The sequence below is a fragment of the Dermacentor albipictus genome, chromosome 5 (assembly GCF_038994185.2).
Source record: "Dermacentor albipictus isolate Rhodes 1998 colony chromosome 5, USDA_Dalb.pri_finalv2, whole genome shotgun sequence".
Classification (NCBI taxonomy): Eukaryota; Metazoa; Arthropoda; class Arachnida; order Ixodida; family Ixodidae; genus Dermacentor; species Dermacentor albipictus.
The window spans coordinates 85,413,462-85,433,917 of record NC_091825.1 but is presented as its reverse complement, the minus strand read 5'-3'; the positions used below and the strand labels follow the sequence as shown (position 1 = coordinate 85,433,917).

Here is a 20,456-nt window from a genome sequence, read left to right as displayed (position 1 = left end):
GCCAGTGCAGGTTGTCTTCAATGATGTGAAGACTTGGTGAACTTCATCTGAAGTCGTCGAATGCAGATAAAAAGAATGACTACACCGAGGTATATCAGGTAGACGACCCGCCCGCTTCTGCGTATCCGTAGATACGTAAAAATGTTCAGTGAATGCGTTAGTTATTCTAAGAGGATCAGTATAAATTTTGTCGCTTTCTTTTCTTTTTATTGTGGCCTCTGAGCATTCATGTTTGTTCATCTCTTTAATAATTTTACAGCAGCGGGTCGTGTTGCTTCTGTTTTTTACAATAAGTACTGCTAATAATTGCGCTTAGCACGTTTTAACAAAGAAGATAACGTTGCAGAATATTTCTGAAAGCGGCATCTTATGGTAAGATTAAAGGGCTTGCACTTCAATTTCTTATGCAGGTTATTCTTTCTATTAATGGACTTCAGCATTTAGTTAGTAAACCATGGATTTCTGGGTGGACGAATCCACTTTGTCACACTAGTGTAAGTGGTGAAGTTTTGCATGCACGTAGCTATTGTTTTCGAGAACGACGCAGAAGCTTTTTCTGCGTAATCCTCCTTAATCACCCATGTCCAGTTTACTGCTGGTCTAGTACTGGAAGCAGGTGCATGATGCAGGCAACGTATCTCATTCTCAATTTTTAACATAATGAGCCGCTGCTTATTGTATATCTGTGAAAAATAAACAAAACAAAACAAGATCAATGCCTTTTTGTACCACTTATCAGGCATTCTCTTCAATTTGTCCATATTGAGCTTGAGTTAAACCTTTTGCGTTTCAGCTGAGCAATGAAGCTATTTATCAACCCAATAATAATAATAATAATAATAATAATAATAATAATAATAATAATAATAATAATAATAATAATAATAATAATAATAATAATAATAATAATAATAATAATAATAATAATAATCTTGACTTCTATCTTTTCACAGAATAGATAAAGAGAGTGGGCATAAGGGTAAAAGGGTGCATGCAGCTGCTTTAGGAAACCCCATGAAAGGAAACCACAGGAAGGAGCTTAGCCTTGACAAGCCTGCAGAGAATATTGAAAGCATTGATACAAATTCTGAATTTGCAAATGTACAAGTGTAAAAATACATACGCTTCAGTGCGACTCGCAACGAAGGCGGACGACGAGAGTGCTTACACAAAGCATTGATTTTCGATTGAACTTATTGATCACTGCCACCAGCTACTGCACAAAGCAATTTCTTTAAGCTAATTGATCAGAGATTAAGTCCTACTCGTTGTGCTATACAAACATGTAAAAGAACGCAAAAACAAGCAATAACTGTAAACAGTTCAACCCGATGCAACAGGTGCCGACCCATGCAGTTTATTATTCTTTCTAATAACATGTGTGGTGACACTTAGGCCTGGCCATACGCTGCAGTTTTCTTTACTTTTGGAAAGCTGGATGAAAGCATTTCGAGAGATATTAGGAGTCGCGCAAAATAACAATCAGAACGAAAATGGTCGGGCACTTTTTAAAGCTATTTTGAAGCTCATACGTTTTAGTCCTCCAGCGATGCTTTGCCAATTGCTATTCCCCCTGGCTCATCATACGTGTGGAATGCGTGAGAAAACCATCATCGGGTAATATTTCCAAAGCGCATGAATATGCCCTCACGTTCTTGGTTTGTAGCGCGAAGTGACATACACACAGACTTCTTGCCTGCGTGTGTGTTACTTCGCATTACAAACCAAGAATATTAATGAAGGCAAAATCAGACATCCAGTCGTTCCTAGCAATTGCTTCAAAGGAAACCCATACGGGTTCGTGGAAAGAAGAGCCTCACAGTTGAAGAAAAATTTGTCCGGGTCCGGGACTCGAACCCGGGACTACCGCCTTTCCGGGGCAGCCTCTCTACCATCTGAGCTAACCAGGCGGCTAGCAGATGGCAGAGCGAAGTCGAGTTTGTCAACAACTCGAAGCAAAGGCAAGAGTTTGACGTAATAGTTCTGCGGAAACCCGCAAGGTGGAGAGAAGTAATTAATGAAGGGAAAATCAGACATCAGGTTCGTAGACCGGCGGCTCGTGCGCGAGAGTCGGACGACTGGCACGCGACAGGAGACGACAAAGAGGAGAACGACGTTCGAAGAAGCGGAGCTTGAGGAGCGTTTTTGTCGAGTGTGCAGTCGGTTTTTGTTGACGGGCACAGGTTCGCACAGAATAAATTAGTTTTCATACCCACGGCTGTCATAATTGTTGGATACAATATTAAACCACGTGGATCATGCTTCTAACACTCACGAACGCTTGTACTAGTCATCACCACAAATTCCACATGATTCCAACATTGATCCTCCATAGTACTGACACTAGCTCTGAAACTATCTGCAACTTTCCCTTATATGCTTCGACATTCTACCTATATAAACAATGAAGTAAGGACTAAGTATGACCAAGAAAGGATCAATTATGAAATGGTACATTTTAAAGCAATATAGAACTGTCTAGAGAAACTGATAAACTACTGTAAACCCGAGAAAATTCAGCAAATCAGTTCTGCGGAAGCCCGCAAGGTGGAGGAAAGTACATGGAATCGAAAAATTGGTATGCACCCGAATCGTAACACGAAGCTACACAGAAAAACCAATACGGGTTTCTCAGAAAGAAACCCGTATCGGTTTCAGTTCAGTTAAGTTTTATTACTTTAAAGGACCTGTTTTTTTTTTTTTTGGGGGGGGGGCATTACATAAGGGTTGTTTTTTATTTATATAACGAACAAGTAAGGAAGATTAAGTAACGTTTAAGATGATCACTAACATATTCTTGAAAAGTAGATGTTGGAGCGATGATGGCGATGTACCGGGGAAGGCCCCTCGGGTCTGTAACTGCTCGATGAAAGAACGAGGCGGAAAAAGTAGTACGCGATGATGGGTCGGCGACCTGAAATGGATAACTAGTGCGGTCAGATATGCGTGTTGCAGCTGTTATATAAGATGGCTGGTTAGTGAAGAATTAAATATTTTATGATTACGGGCGAGACTGGCAATGCGGCGACGCAACGAAAGGGGCTGTAATTCAGATTTAGCTATCAAAGAATAAATGCTGATATCATACGGGTATGAAGAGTGAATGAATGTAACGGCGCGATTTTGAACTGCTTCTAATGTATTTATTAAATACGCTTGGTGTGGGCTCTAGATAGCAGATGAATATACTAATTTTGGTTTGGTGAGTGACTTATACGCGAGCAGTTTTACATACGAGGGGGGCGGGGGGGGGGGGGCAAGGCGGAGATGGCGCTTTAGAAAACCGAGCATTTTATTTGATGCTGAAATTATGGTATTAATGTGGGTACTCCATGATAAATCTTAAGCCAAGGTTACTCCTATATATTTATAACATGGTACTAAATCAATTTGGGTGTTCGCCGTGGAACACATTCGTGAAGCGAAACATGCAAGCCGTGGGTGAGACATGAACCAAACGTGGTATGATTAAACCACTGTGCGTCCACTATTGACCTGCGGGGGCAGCCATGCAATGAAGGATGCAGTGCACGAACTCGGCCTGACAACTATCGCATTCCATGCTACGCTTTCTCTAAAAGGTGCACTCTACGATCGAACATGGAGGGAAAGCCAAACTTTAGTGATGTTTTCTAGTCTTGACACAAGCCAAGAGCAGCACAGTAGTGCTATATCAAGCTTCAAGCCAGCAGGCGATAGAAATGTTCGGGGCCAAGGCTTAGTGTGAGTGGCAACGGGGGAAGGGAAGTTCCTCAGTGCTGTTCAGCGCCTCAGACAATGAGCCTGCGCCGCATTTCGCTGTAGCCATAAATCAAGCCCCAGACCCTTACTACGCTCCGCCAGATGATACACACTTCCTGCCGCATGTACTACCATGTTTGTACGAAACCTTCTGCGAGCACGTATCGCGTGTGCGAATCTAGGAACACTCGCAAAAGACAAAAAAAGAAAAGACACATGAACTAAGAAAAAAGAGCGACCTCAGGAAACCTCAAAGGCAGTGTCAGGGAGGGCCGAGTTCTGGCGTGAAACTTCGTGTGCTTGCTTTCTGCGCCACTCTGTGGTTGGTCGCTGCTGCGAAAATACGCGCACGCGATGGAGGCTGCCCGAGAGAAGAACAAGACAAAAGTGAACCAACACCAGGAGGGGCGAGTGATGGTGCCTTCGAGTCAAGCCGAGTCGAGTCAATGCAAGCTTGATCTGGTTGCCGCGCTTGCAGTCGAGCTGAGCCGAACGGGGCGCCGATAATCAAGTTGGTGCTCCGGAAATTTGGAAGCGAGGCGCCACGCGGAACAAATGACTCTGAGCTCGGGCGTCGCGATCGAGACAAACGTAGCGGAGCTTTGTGCGCGCTGTGCGGCATCCGGACGGCGACAACTCCTGCGCCGACCGTCCATCAATTTGCTCCTTCCGGAATTACGGCTAAGGCCTCAGAGCCTCCTTCTGCGGTGTCACTAAGTGGCTCGTGATCTGGTGTTAGGCATAGCTGAGACACATTGAGAAATGCGTCTCCCACCCGCTTTGTTTGCGGACAAAGGGCTCAACTCTGTCTGATAGCGACGGCAATTAGCCGGTATACTTTGAGCCGTTGCCTCTTTATGTTTGTAGAGAATACTTGAGGCGTCACTGGGGTATTCAGAGTTACCCTGACGTCAAACTTACTGGAAACGCAGCTGTACTTTGCGCGCATGGTTGATGAAAGTCACTGCGCAGTAAAATTTTCGTAGATGTCCCATAGCACGTGAAGATTAAGTTTGACTGCAGTTCAGCGGAACGAACGAAATTATGTTTGTAAATGAAATTACCAGAGTATTCGCGACAGACGCGAGCAAATTACCTTAGCATTAGGTCGTAGCTCTTTGAGGTCCCGGATCCATGATTTAAACCGCGTTGACGACATTGCTAAGTGTTATTAAGGAGCACAATTGGCACACGTTCTGCCTCTTCTAGGAGCGAAATTCAGCTGATGGTGGTTCGGAATATACGACCCTTAGTTGCGCCATACATACATACATACATACATACATACATACATACATACATACATACATACATACATACATACATACATACATACATACATACATACATACATACATACATACATACATACATACATACACATACATACATACACACATACATACACACACATACATACATACATACATTCATACATACATACATACATACATACATACATACATACATACATACATACATACATACATACATACATACATACATACATACATACATACATACATACATACATACATACATACATACATACATACATACATACATACATACATACAAATGCACAAATAACTCTTCCATGCTCTCCCCTCCCTTTTCCACCTCTACCACGTGACAAGAATCCCACAATTCAAAAGTACAAATTTTCCTCTCCGACACTTACAATGCCAATGCATTCAAAACAAATTAGAGGGTTAAGAAGAGCAGACATATTTCCAGCACGATACGGACTTGCATTTCTAAACTTCATCTAATACCTACCACTTGATGTAATCCAGACACAGATGAAAGTCTTCAGATATTCAGCAGTATGCATGATTGCCTCCTCGACTGACTCTTCCAGTACGTACGAGGGTACTACATCTGCCTCATGCCGTATTTATGGGAAATAACGTAGCCAATATGACACTTCCCAGCTTCTTTTAGCACGAATGCTACGTCTCAAAGAAGAACAAAGAACACAACTGCATGAGGCGAAATGGAACCTCTGGAGCGTTTTCGCCTCCCTCTTACCCTCGAGCGTCTTCACTGCGGTGAAAAAGCGCATTCGCGCACAGATCGGGTCTAGCAGTAAATCCATGCCAGGAGGGGCTGCTTACACCGCGGCCACTTTGGGCCACGTGGTGATTGATCTCTTTGTCGACCACCCAGTTCACCGCATAAAGAAGTGCCGCATCTAAAACCTGTCAAGTAGCCTTACTTCCGCGTGCGGCTGCAAAAATGAAAGATGAGCCTCGCTGCGCACTCTCTTTTGCTGCTGAATCCCGCGGTCGACACGGGCGTAGGGTAGCGGCGCTCGTGTTTCCCCGCTGAGCACTTCGACACCGACTTCCATATGCGCTCAATATTTCACGGGCTCAGCGCGTGGGCTGATGTGGGCTTTTGCGCGAACACGTATTGCTCACAGAATCCGATGCTGCTGGAACTGCTAGTTTTTGCTTGGCTGCTCACGCGGAGGCTAGGACACCTCCGAAAGTCAGCTCGTGGTTAAGTAAATTGTGTTCAAGAGGAGATGTTCAGTTTCTCCAAAGCTGAGGACAAAGAATTGCCTGCCAGCGATGAACTTGCAGCGGGAGGGAGCTTTGGGCGACCACTTTGCTTCCAGTGGTGCACTTCCACAGTTAGCTGGCAGTGTAGAATTTTTTCGTACTATGCAGGTATCCTAGTAATTCCGCATGTTTCATGCGGTGTTTGTGCTACATCTAGTTTAACATGAATATCTGGTGGCTTTGATATCTCAGACAACGTTGTAGCTGATTAAACAACGCGAAAATAACTTAGGAAGGCTCTGCTAGCATGTCTTCAATTCTGGCGTTAACATGGCAGGAACAATGGGTTTCATTGTTTGCTTTGAGTGCGATCCCGTACGAATGCAGTGCGGCGGCGCAGATGTCAAAATGGGGAACAGATTGGAACGCTCGCCGTGAAAAATAGCGTGATGTCACGGTTATCCCAGTATATAAGCAGGAGAGGTAGAGGTGCTAAAAAACAGCTGCGTTATCGATGGGGCAGACACGTATAGTTCGTGCTCCCGACGAACAACGTTCGTACGAGGAGCGCTGAAGGGAACAGCAATGAAAATGTAAACGGCGCGCTGCGAAACGACCACCGACGAAGAACGCTACCGCGATGCTGAATGAAAACGACAATCGCGAGTCCGGGCAACCATTGCAACCTGCGAAGATGGAATGGCAGCGAAAGCACTTTGCTTTTCATTTGAGAGCTTTGTCTGTCGTCAGCTTTCGCTGTCATTCCATCTGCTTGGAGTGGAATGGTTGTAATTTTTTATTGTATTTTTTTTCCTGACAGTGAATTCGTCTGGAATTTGGAACAGTATATAGAAGTGGCGTCAGAACCATAGCAGTTAAAGTACTTGATAACGGCTGCACCGTAGGTGTCGTCATTTCGCGATCCCGCCCATAATAATACATTGTTGAGCTCGTACACGCGACAATCCCATGTGTGATGGTCAGATACTTCTGGGATTGAACTAATATCAGAATGAACTGGTCGACCGCATATAGGAAGTGGTCGACATTGACATGAGTGGCAGTGTGGTCACCTTTGAACATGATCTTCACACAGCGCATGTGCCAGCAGCGATTGATGGCGACGGCGGCCACACCTTTCGTAGGAGGCTTTGTAAGTATCAGGAGGTCCACGTTCGGAACAACCATATAAATATCTTAGATGACGCCGGCTGTGGTCCCATCTTCCTCACACATGAGACATCCGATCTTCATGGTAACCAGACGACATAATTAGCGCAGAGGACCCAGGGGAGAGGACCAGGATGTTCTTTCTGCAATTATGTCTTACAACCTAAATTTCATTCAGTGTGATTTTTTTTAAAATTTTAGTCAATTATAGAGCTTGCTTAATCCTGATTTGTAAACTGCCGGTAGAATCCTCCGGCATGAACAACATTGTAAGGACTTCTTTTCCGTAGACACATTCAGTGCTGAAGATTCCTTGAGTGGTATTTATTTGTCTGTGCAGCATAAGTCGGTCTGGATTCGATCTCCTTGCTGTGACTGGGTAAGTTTCTTCGTTTTCCAGAGGCTATTTCAGCGAACATAGCGACCCAAACTAGGTTCAGAAGGATTAAAAATCGTTCACTACAAGTCGGTGAGTGCTGACCCTCAGGTGTTTCAGGGAAAAACAGAGCGGAAACAGTGGACGATTACGTGTTCTAGAGAGGCCCTTCGTGCACAAGCATTTTAAATATGGCGTGCCCAAATGGCACAAGTGTTTTGAACTGAAGCTTTGCTTGCCGAATTTCTCCAGTTTGGCGTGACTGCTGCGTGCTGGGGCGGTCAATGTCTCGGCGGATATGTGTGTAGATATATATAACGAAGATGACGTGCGCTCCGATTACTAGTACTAACGAACGGGGTTACATAGCCTGTGTATGGCTGACCACAAAAATAGTGCTTGCAAGTAAACCTATGTTCTCCGAAACCAAGCAAAAATGTCTATATAAAACGTACCAATAATGTCGGCGCGCAGTCAACTCTAAGGCAGACCCACCTGTTAATGGAAAGCGCATTAATCTCAATGGGTTTTATGATTTAGATGTTTTTGATTTATTTATTTATTTATTTATTTATTTATTTATTTATTTATTTGTTTATTTATTCGATATGTGGCCACCATATTGAAAAATACACGTGCCCCTTAACTGCCGTATAAAAACCCTACAGAAATATATAAGATGCAATATGAAAAAATGCCTTTCCCATATGCCACATGATATTATTGGATATAGAAGGTATGGCTGAATACAGTGCCTTTTTCACAATGGCACTGGGTGTGTCTTCATTTCTGGCCAATCCTCCAGAATGTGTATGTGCCACCACCGCACAAAAAGTACAGAATGCCTAAATGTAGCAAAATATGTGTCGTACTTTTGGGTGCATACACCTGTAATCCCCGTTTTTCCCTCAACAACTGTCATACACCGCCTTTGTCTTCATGGCGTCGCAACGTACACGTCTAACGCTGCATCCGCCTGATTTGGTGTTTCTTGTTCGGCTGGACTTCTGAGCAGTGTGTTGCATAAACATAAAGTCTGCATGATATTGAAGATATGAGCGTTGTGTTAGGCAAACATAAACATCGCGTGAGATTGCACGCTTCATAGTATAAAAGTAAACAGTTGTATGCATCGCTATTAGTCGTGCAGGATTTAATTAACCACTTCGCTTCACATACATTATGCCAGATGCAGTGTTGGCTGTCGCCCATTACTTCTTACTTTGTAAGTATTGGTTTTACGTGTAATGTGTAATTGTGAACTGATAGAGAATGCTTATTACAGCGAAGCTCTACATGAATAGCCGCTTCGGCCGTCCGTTCGTCGGTTCCTTGTACGCCGAAAACTCCTCCGGTGGAACCCCACGGGCATGCGCGAAATAAAGAGAAAGATAGGCGCGAGATTGGCTGCGCCCGTAGTGCCATCGTTTCTCTCCGTCACAGCCGAGCGTGCGCGCAGCAGTTTCCCTCAGGCTCCGAAAAGAGTTGGCCACGTACTGTCATACCACTGAAAGCTGCCTGAGGAGCAGGCAGCTTTTGATCACCAACGCTGCGAGCAGAACCAGGAACGAGCTCGTCTACGCCGGGCTGATGCTGCAACCCGGGCACAAGAACAGGCCCGCGTAGCCGAGCGCAAGCAGCAACTGGGTACCGAAGATCCCGCAGCCTACCAAGCCGTCCTTTGATGAACCGTCAGAATTAACCCAGTAATAAACACTTCTGTAACCTCTGCGAAGACGTTTTTACCTTGTGCACAGTAGTAAGTATCCTTACTTCATGGACTTTTCTTTGAAAATGAAGAAAAATCAGAGTGTGCTGCCAGATAAATAGAATGCGTAGGGAACGCCTTCCCATTCGTCAGAGGCTAATTATTATATATACTACGGCATAGCGAAAACACTTTGTGCTGCGGTGTTGCGCAGCAGTTGTAACGTAGAAAATTATTACCCGCATTCCATTCTTTTTTTGCGCTTTTTTCGAAGATACTTTTTTAAATGTCGCCTAAATAATGACCTCAAGCAAAATTGCTGATTTACCGCCTTTCTAGCAGGAACAACTTCGCGTGGCACGTATCCCCCAACGTCAAACGAGAGAGAAAAAAGAAAGAAGTGGTGAAATCACGCGAGTGCACTTGCCAAGCTCTTTTTTTATCTCTGGGAAGAATGTGTCAACTGGCTGAAAACTTCCTTTGATTCGGAGTCATGCCCATTGTACCAGTGTTGACACGCGTGATAATCTTCGAAATAAGGTCTTAGTCAGTTTCGGTGGGATTTACCAAGTCCTACCTTAAAGTCGAACAAGTGTTCCTTGCTTCGTTTTTTTTTTTTTCGTCCTGTGTAAGACGGCGGGGCAAACATTGTAGCAACACGTCCCATACCTAATTCCACATTCAAAATCCACTCACACAAGCACCGACTAATGCGAGCAGCTTGTAATATCTTGTGAAATGTCTAGCGACTGTTCTGGTTTCTTTTTTGTGGAACTCTTTCGATGAGTTCCTAAGTACGACTGCTTAAAGTTCAACGAAAATTCGGATTGTCTTTAACGTTTATTGCTATGTTTGGGACGCTCCAAGCCAGTGAAAAACTCGTGTACGGCTTGGTGCCTGCACCACAAGCCCAATATAAAGCATGTCAAGTGTTTATTTTGTAGTTTTTTTTTCGAAGGAATCAAAATACGAAGGATATTTGCTGTCCATTTCAAACAAGCGTCACAATATGGCAAGATTGGCGCCACAATCGTAAGAACAGCTGTCACCACAAACCCGTAAAACATTGTACGACGACGTTGGCATTGCTACTCCCTTGTTAAATGTCCACATACATACACTCACTGAAACACCATAGCAATACAATTACGAAGAGCTCCAGGAAGCCAGTGCATATGGAGGGGGGGGGGGGGGGGCGGTCGCCAATGTGTAAGTCAAATAAAATGTGTAAGTCAAATAAAATGCGTTGCTGCTCACAGTGTCCCTTTCAATTCTCTCTGTGCTCGCGCAACCAATAGGAAGTAATTCATTGCCGTCAGTTGTGGGTAATTTTTGGAGGCGGAAACTACAAGGTTGTCGCGAGCATGAATCCAAACTGGCACGGGCATTGCTCGCCTATCCAATTTCACGTTGATACGGAGGCTCTCAGTCTACGAGTCAGCTGCTGTGGAACCGTCCGAGAGGATATGTACGCGAGGCAGAACCGCAGCGGTAATCAAAGTAATGCTTCCGATTTCCGACCCACGTCTGTCCATCGCTCACGAGAGGCCAAAATGTGGCAACCATGAGGTGGTGCAACCTGCCCGTCACACTTCGTGGCAGATAATCTCTTCAGACGTAGACATTGGAACCCGCACTTACAGGCCTTCCGTGTTCTGTGGTTGGCTGTACGGCATGTCTAGGGAGAGCACAGTAAACCGGGTACATTTAGGGAGGCGGTCGGAAACTATGATGTAGGCTATCTCAAGTGCCGCTTATTGTGCGTGCGTGCTACTCAGGTTTCGTTTGGCGCGCTTCTTTTTTTCTCGCCTCGGTCATCTTTCATTGTTGCTGAGACGAGTATGGTGGGAGACATTCTGGCTCCAAACAATGGGCACCGGCTAGATTGCGTCCGACGACGTTGCAAGGCTGTTATCATACACGAAAGAAACCAGAATACATTCAAGTAAATGAGGCCTGAAGTCAGTGACAATCCTTGCTTTCATTGTCCCTGAATGTGCTTGCTTAAAGAACACCGTTCATACAAGGGCTATAGTAAAGCTGGGAACAAATTACGAAGAAAGGAAGGCGAAGCCTGGACAAGGTAGGCGCTCACTAGCCAGAATACAAATCAGTTTGCGTTAGAGCTAGGTCACTGAGCAACAGGAAATCGGCGCACCGGTGCAGTAAAATGGCACCTCGTGGAGAATTTCAGTTAGGTTGTGGTTTTGAGATGTGTTTAGAAAACTTGAAGCCGTTGGTCTACACGTGCGGATGAACGACGGCTTGAACCACTCCTCGCGTGTATACACACGTGAAATCACGATGAAGCACTTACCAAAACAAACAGCAAATGCCAAGACAGATTTCCTGCGATACTAAACATCCGTCATCATTGAGGCGGGGCCGCACTTGGGCTAAAATAGGGTGCAGTACAGTTTCTTCCAAAATTTAGCACGTGCCAGAAAAGGTGGTCCACCCGTTTTCGGCACGTTCGGTGCAATTGGTGCAGTTGTGGCGGTTCAGTGGGTTGCAAGTGCCCGTGTTTACTGCGCAACAATATTCCTTGGGCCTGCTGTAGCCAGTGTTGGTCGAAATCCAACCTGCGGTTCTTTTACCAAGGAGGGTGCAGTGTACCCTCCGACACTTCCAGGTTATGCAGAATGTCCGTACCTCAAACACGACCGATTGTATATTCCAGTAAATTTCAACATAGGGAAGCCCTTAGGTTCCCTTAAGACACAGTGCATTACAGGACTGCTTAATACAAACTCCACGGTGATTTCAAGCTTTACCGGCTTGTGAAGATGTATAACTCCAAAATCTCGCTGTTACAGAGTTGAAGGCGCAGTAGCTGCATTTGGCACTTGGCCGCGTGCGCTCACCTTTACACTGCGCTTGATAAACAGGGGCCGTGTTCATAAAACCTTCTTACACTAAAATTTCTCGTACGACAACATTCCAGACAATCCTGATGCCTCAGATAAATTAGCGAAGATGGTCGGCCAATGGCAAATAGAAATTTCGAACTAGAAGCCGTGCTCAAATGGCCCCAGTTTATTATTCGGGTAGAAAACTTCACTTTGTATTGGGCAGCACGGCTGTCGCTGATGTCAACAAGACGGGGGCGCTTAGCTGGGTAACAGTATCATCCACACGGTGGAAAATACGCTGGCTCTAGAGATAACATTACACTCATAAACAGCATAGAAGCCATTCAAAATCGTGCAGCACGTTTCATCTTATCAAACTACTCCCGACATGCTAGCGTTACCTCAATGAAGATAACACTTAACTTGCCAGAACTTTCTTTCCGTCGTAGATGCTTCCGCCTTTCGCTATTCCATAAAATATACCACCACAACCCTTTGTTGAAAGAACAGCTCATCACCCAACCGTCATACATATCATCTCGCTCTGACCATAGTTTCAAAGTTGGTGTGCCGTCTTCACGTACTAAACTTTGCAGTAGTGCATTCATCCCTAGCACAAGCAAAGATTGGAACCACCTTCCCGCCACCGTTGCAGCCATCCTGGATACCGACACCTTCAAAACCAGCATTCATGAAACGCCACATTGAATCTGTCTTTGTATATTGCACAAATGTTTTGTTATGTTCACCCACTCCTTTCTGTAATGCCTTCGGGCCCTGAAAGTATCTTAAATAAATAAAAATAAATAAATGCGATGTGCATCTGAGCATGCGTTGCCCATCGGTAAGTCACCGCTGTTTGTTTCACTGGTTTGGTAAAGACCACCATATAAGTGCCCAGCCCAGTGCGTCAAGGCAACTTATACTACGGCGATGCGGTAAATGAAAGTGGTCTGTTACATTCTCACGTGCGCGAATGCCCACTGCAATTTTCGAAGGCGAGAAGCGTGAGTGCAAGGTAAATATACATAGTAGCGAAGCTTCCATAGGAGCCCATACGTTCAAAACATGGCGGTTCATCGGCGGTTCATGGGGCTTAACGCCATCTGTATGTGGTGGGAACCCTTCCGGCAGAAGAAAAAATAATGTGACGCCATATTCGTTAAAAGCAAAAGTGACGTCATTTTGCTTTCGAAGGCGCGAAATTTGTTTTGTTCGCCTGCCTTTGAAGCTATATATTCGAATGCCCCGCTATTAGACTTGATGGGCGTTTCGAGCTTTCAGCGCGGAAAGCGATGCAGGAAAAGGCCAGCTGTAGGGTTGTCGAACTTGCATCCCTGCACAGAACATACTTTCCTTGGAGGCCGACGAAAGCTTTAGGTGTAGAGTTCTGTTCCTATCGTCGGATGCCAAGCCCGTCGGCCAGCGCATTCGCACGAGAACAACCACAAAATAATCTGGCGGTCGTAACTTCCTACTTCTGACTGAACAGGTTAAGAAGCGATGAAGCTACCCGCGTCAGCAAATTCAGACAAACTTCGACAAGCAAAAAAGCTCAACCTGTGAGAGGGGCGTATTTCAACAGGTGAAGTTTACGAGCGCGCCTTTCTGCACATTTCAAGAGCTGCATTGCATTGCGAGTGATAGTTGCGTCAACGCCCCCTGTAACGATGGGCTCTGGAAAGAGATGTATTTATTAATAATAATAAATTCAATAAACTTGTATTTTCTTAACTCGGTACGAATATATAAGATTCACCATGAATTTTATTTTCGTTGAATGAATCTAACTGTGTCTGGCTTGAATAAAAAGAAAACGCTTTTTTGTTTCTCAATGTTTGTTCCCTCCAAACATAGTCGCGCTTCAATAGCTGCTCCCATAATCCCCCTTGCTGATGTCGTGGACAATTTGTACTGAACCGCTTTTCGCCCGAAGCTTCGCGACCGATTTGAATCGACCTCGGTGAGTATCTGTAGATTTTTCATCTCAAGCTAAGTGTAAGATAAAAAACAACGCCACTCTCCAACCTGCGGCGACACCGGTACAAATTTCGTGCGTGCATAAAACTGCTGCACTGTCTGGATAGCTGGGCCAGTTTCGGCATCTGGCAAATAACGTCGCCATGTTCCTGGCGGCCAACGGGAAATCAAATGCGTTTTGCATTTTGGGCTTGGCCTTCGGAACCTAGAAATAATTAAAGTAAAATCGTGTAATTAAGTGTTAAAGAACTTGTTGTACTATTGAACTAATTGTAAGAAGAATTTCTTACAATTAATTTTCTGGTTTTGCAGGACTTTTTTTTGTATTTCACCGCATGATATGTTGCGTCTACGGGCGTCGCTATTGCGGCTGCCGGCTTGGCAGCCATTTTGTTCGTCTGCTCCTGATGCTCTCTGTAGACGTGCAAGCCTTTGCCGTATACTGTGTGCTGCAAGTCTTTGTTTCCGTATCGGTCAGTGGTCCAACAATGTAAGGAAAACAGAAGAAAGGCCACAATGTGTCCCACGCAGCTCTGTGTGGGGCCAACACCGGCAGACAGTAGAGACACTTTGTTGCGCTTCTAAGAAAATGAAAGGTAAGCGCGCTTTCCATGCAGCCGTTAGGTAGTGAGTAGCCGCTGACCTAATCAAAACGGTTACGAGAGGAAAGGAAAGGTCTCCGGTATGTGGCACATTTGCCTGTGGTGCATAAATTCATTGAAGCTATACGTATCGACATCAACTGCTGAGTCAAGCGAGTGCTAGCGACCTCGGTGACGGAAATTTTGCTTCGCTACATCTCGGCGACTGCTGTCTGTTTTGTGGAGGAATAAGAAGGTGATAAAACTCTACTCAAGATATCTGAATGCGTGCTGCGCAGACGGGGTTGCTAGGTTAGAGGACACTGTGCTTGCTTGTTGTTGGCTAGGCATTGCATGTTTCGTGGAGCTTCGCGAGTTGCGGAAATCAGTTGAGGGAGCACTGCACAGGTGTAAAAAGCCCTGCAAGCGCTGGTTTGCCAGCGTTGTCTGCTGCGGCACAGGGCACTTTTTACTACATACGTAGCGAAGATTTTTATGCATCACCAAAAAACCGCCTGCTTGTCTGTTCTTTATCGGATATTCATGTGAGATATGCTGTGTTAGCAGTTGTAAAATGGGAACGAAGCAGCCGAGCAGAGTTTGCTGAAGACGAGCGGATTTAACTTCGCAGCAAGTTGCGCTGGCATGCATTTGGTAGGAAGGTGCTCAAGACCGTGATATGCGAGTCACGCACTCCGGCGTTCCCGCAAAGTTTTCTTCCCCCCTGTGTAACGAAATTTCTTCTACAGTAGCGCATACTCACAGAAAATTGACCGGTGGCTTACAGAATTTGCGGGCTGGTCTTCCTCTAATAAGCATTCGGAACAGCACGGAAGACAGGGAGTAAATGAAAGTTTGAACCAACTACTCTTTCAGTGCCTTATTTAGAAGTGAATAAGAAAATCATGGATCAAAATAATTTAGCTGCCAGAAACTGATCAGTATTTTCATGCAGCTGCTCAGAAAGGAGCATGCCAAACCGGTTACTTCAACATAGTAGCAGTTAAAATAAGAATGTGGCCTGTTCACTTTCTGTGCCAGATTTTAGCATAGATTCCGCTACAAAGCATAATAAAAGCTGACCTACGTGAATTTAGATCACTGTTTCGCCAAAACAGTGCTGAAATTTCTTCAGCATTTGTGTTGTGTATAACCTTATTAGACCTTCACTTTTTCTCCATACAACCACCCCAGCGCGAACTATCCCACCTCCACAGAACCTCGTCTGAGTATGCGAAATGTGATGCCTTTATATCTTTTCACCGGTCTTGCTTACTGATACTTTTTTGCATAACAAATCTCAAATAAATGTTGTGATAAACGAGTTGCCTTGGTGCGACTGTCACGGGTAGAGCAAAAGAAGATGACTTTTGCTTTTCAGAAATTGTAAGAAGCTTTCTCATGTGCTGATGAGCCTATAGAATGTGCAGTTCGTACTGTATATACGAGTTGTACTCAGCTGTGTAAGATTTCTTTGGCCATTGTATCTCCTGCTGGTGCAAAATTTGCTAATATAAATGTGTCACATTTTGCTGCCGGTTAATGTCCTGCCGAAAGAAAATAAATAACGACAAGCTGTGGCTTGCTGGCTCTCGTAACTTGAACGCAATGGGACAAATTCTATTTATTAGTAGCATGGTTGTGCTGCTGGCACCTAATTAATACGTGAACAACCACGTACACAAAGAGAAATTGTCACTACAAGAAGAAAGAGGTTGAAAATCACGGCTGTTGAAGCAAGACGCAGACTGCAGCAGCAGACACTACTCGTTCTCGTTGTCTCTTGCGTCTGCCGAGAAAACAGCGCGCTCGTTGAGCGCATAGTCGATGACGAGAGCGGGATGGCGTCACCCGCTCGCGCTTCAACGAAACCGCTGTATAATAGGAGCCTTAAACGGTTTTTCTTGTTCTTAGAAGCATGGCTTGCCGGGAACCAGGAGATAAGCTGGCTCTCGTGACGTAATTACCATTTACCGGGGGGCGTATACCAGCTGACAATAGCTGTGGCTGCACCACCCCGGCGCTGAAGGCAGTTGTGATGTGAGTCGCTCACTACAGGTGCCTCTATACAGCATAAGGCAGTCCTTGATTGCGCACGTTTAGTGGAATATCATCACCTGTATTTTATTTTAATTCTGCTTAAATAATATTCCTCCACCTCTTAGGTGATTGACGCTTCTCATTCTTCATACAGATTTGCATGCTACGCGTAAGCTTTCAATTACCGCAATCGGCAACGAGCAAGATGTTCCTTAGATATTGTTGGTTTCGGAGATTTTTTTTTAGCACGGCGCCTTGGACAGAAGGCTAGCGTCACATAAAAGATGCTATAGATGAGAAGATGGAGAAAGCTTAAAAGCAGCGATAGGCCCGGTAGACCTGCGCCGGGGGAGTTACCTAGCTAGAAGCTTATATGCCTTGCATCGGAGTACGTGTATAAGCAATGACATGGTGCATCACTTTTGATGTCTGTCGGCAAGATAAACCTTCTGAGTGGATGGCGTTTGAAAAGTAAAAAAAAAATTAGATTCGGAACTTTCTCGGGAAACCCCCCTCTCTCTCTCTGAAATATATTACTCCAAGCTGAAGGTGCGAACGTTCAACATTTAATGGCATTAAACTTTTAAGGGTCCCATACCCGAGCACAATGTCCATATCATATTCTCGACTACAATTCCTAACTTCAAGCTGCCACGGTAGAAGCGGTAATAAAGGTTGCGCGATAATCGCTCCGCCGTAGTTGCACATGAAATGTGCAAATACGCACATTGACTGGCATACAAATAGTGGTCCTCTTTCGTGAGCTACGTCAGCGAAGCTCGAAAGGAATCTGAGAAAATTTCCTTGAAATACCGAATTATTTCATTGTCTTTTTCCTGTCTTCTTGCATACCTTTTCGCATGCTCAATACATGACATCTATGGCTAGGTCAGTATTGTTACCTATTGACTGTTGCTTGGATGTGTGTCTCGAGCATCGGTGCATATAAGAAGAGGGAATAAATTAACATTAATAGAAAAACAATTATTAGTATTCCAATTTAATAATCAATAATTGAATATGGTGAGAGGACTGAGAGGTAAGCGAACAAGAGCGGCAGTTTGGGGCATGTTGGTAATCCATCAAAACATTTAAAAGCACCTGTGTGGGTTTCTATATGCGCTTTTCTTCGTCTCGTGTCCAGCTAGCAGTTTTTAACGTTCTTAGATAAGCGAAAGCCACAAAGCGGCGTAATGGAAGTCTCACAGGCGCTTTCACCGCGGGCGCCTCTGTAAATAAACCGCAGATGGCAAACTATAAACATTCCTCGTGGTCTTCCAGTAGCGTTTCCGACAGAGTCATGCAAAAATAGGTGCACGTGACACGAGCACACTAAAATTCACAAAACGTAATGGTCATATCGAGATAACAAGCGGCCGACCCCTTTCGCTGATGATGAATGGTTGCTTATGTGTAACAAGTTAGTTGCACCTGTCATTTGTCGTTTCTTTTTTTTGTGGTTGTTTCTTCATTTTGACTTAAAGCGCTCTATGATACTGTTCAGATAACCAAGTCAAACCAAGCGTGAACTGAAAAGTCAGAACGCAAAAGCAAGAAGGTACGCAGCCCGCACCACAATATGGACAGATAAACGTGGCTAGCTGGTGGTATACCATGGTGCACTGTATATAAGATGTTTGTGTTTTATTTCCCCTTTTTTACAGTAAACAGAATTTGTAGAACTTGCTGTTCCAGATACCTCAATTATACTCCCTCAGTTGCTTTGCCTGAAGGGGCGGAGATTATTTGCAGGAAGCACCTTAAGCACCCCCACATCGACTAATTACCAAAACTTCGCATAACTGTTTTTTTTTAAAGCAGAACAAGTGGTGTACCTGCACATTCCCGTCGTCCAGTGCTATCAGGTCTCTCGCAATATGTCGATATAAAAACATCAGGATATATCAACCTTCGTATGTCAACTTTGATCCTTTTTCCCCCCTTTTTTGTAACAGCGTCAGAATTCTTAAGTTGGTATACGCAGCGTGTAACAGGACAAGCACGCGAGGCGAATCGCACGAAGTTCGGATGCCGCAGTACGAGCAAAGGTTGGCGAAGTCTTACCTATACGTACGACGTCCGGGAGGCCATGGACGAGAGCTGCGACCCACGAAAGCACAAACACTGCGATCGCTAGCACAGCACCTCGTCCACGTAAGCACGCCATATTACGCACTCGTCAGTTCACCACCACTTCATCTGTACACGGAGACAGGACAGACTGGTAGAGCATTCAAGTTTCCCACTACCGTCACCGCACGTTGTGTCTCGATTGCCTAGGCTGCATCACAGATGACGATGGCCTTGCGCAATTGGGCCCCCCAAGCTCGAATTTGTGTAACTCGCAAGACACGATTTTTTCGCCAGGTATTTCCTTGCCCACGTCACGGAAGATCAATTTACGAAGCACCGCTGGTGCCTTACGTATGCTCCCGAGCCGGATGCCCGTTTGCCAGGCGCCACACTGGTTTACAGGGGTCGGAGTTCTAGCTCCTTTCGCTATCGCTAGGCCTAACTGGCACTGCTCTCGGCCTTCTCAACGAGGAAGCATCGTGAAGCAAGACAGCGGCTGTCTGTTGCTATTTCGTCCACAGACGCCGCTCGAACGGAGCGTTACGTTTTCGGACCTGGCGCTACAGAAACGCCGGATGTCTCTTTCTCGAAGGCGCTTGAGAGAGTGAAAGAAAGGGGGCAACGCTTGGGCCGCCGGAAGCGCGAGGTGAAGGGGGCTTTTAAATGACAACTAAGGGGGTAGCGGGGAGAGGGCGACAAACGGGAATAAAAAAGCACCGAGCAACTTGCCGCCTCGGCGTCGAGAGTGCATGCGTGCGAGAGTGTCCGAGGGCTCGCACCCATGGCGCGTCTATTTTGAGCGCGAGCCTCGACCCGCGCGTGCCGCAGTGGCCCAGCTGTTCCAGCGGGGTCCCGAGCTAGGCGCTTTGTGTCTGGCTTTAATTAGGGCTGGTCCTTCAGCGCCTTAGAATTTTGCTCACAGTATCCAGAACATCGCAGTAGAGAATTGGATCTGCGGAAAAGTCATGGCTGGCGTTAACTAGAATGCTGTATTGCGGTCTCGTCCTTTACCCTTGTAGCTATAGCTCAGCCTTAACGGTGTCGTCACTGCAAGCTACATGGTGGCCAACAGTCGCAAGTTCCTATAGCACAGCGTTCCGCTTAGGCAAAACGCGATCCATGTTTTTCACTGCTTTGCACACTGAACACAACACATTCACCAGAAATGTTGTCTTTTTATTTTTCCGGAATGCAGAACGTGTTTGAGCGTGTAGAAGGGCTTTCAATTCTAGAGGTAATTGCTGCGAAAAGGGCAGATCAGCCTCGAAATTTTAACCGATGCAAGAACATTGAAGCAACGTAGTGAGACCACTGCCTGCGCTCCCGGAGCATTTGTCTTCTTTATTACGAACAATAAACCCCTGTGTAAACTGCGCACATATGTCAGCATTTAGCTTACACCGCGGCGTCAGCGCATTATCTCTCACG

General features: G+C 45.3%; 1 protein-coding gene across 2 annotated transcripts in view; it reads right to left on the bottom strand.

The window, feature by feature from the left end:
• LOC135905788 (glutamate receptor ionotropic, kainate 2-like) overlaps positions 1-19,647 on the bottom strand; it is a 74,421-nt gene extending 54,774 nt beyond the window's left edge. The window contains exon 1 of one of the 2 annotated variants that reach the window (XM_070538504.1): positions 19,020-19,647. In XM_070538504.1, the coding sequence (XP_070394605.1) occupies positions 19,020-19,122 (103 nt within the window). In that variant the 5' untranslated portion in view covers positions 19,123-19,647. The remainder of the gene's footprint in view (positions 1-19,019) is intronic. The other variant, XM_065436833.2, reaches the window with a different exon arrangement.
• Positions 19,648-20,456: the final 809 nt, after the last annotated feature.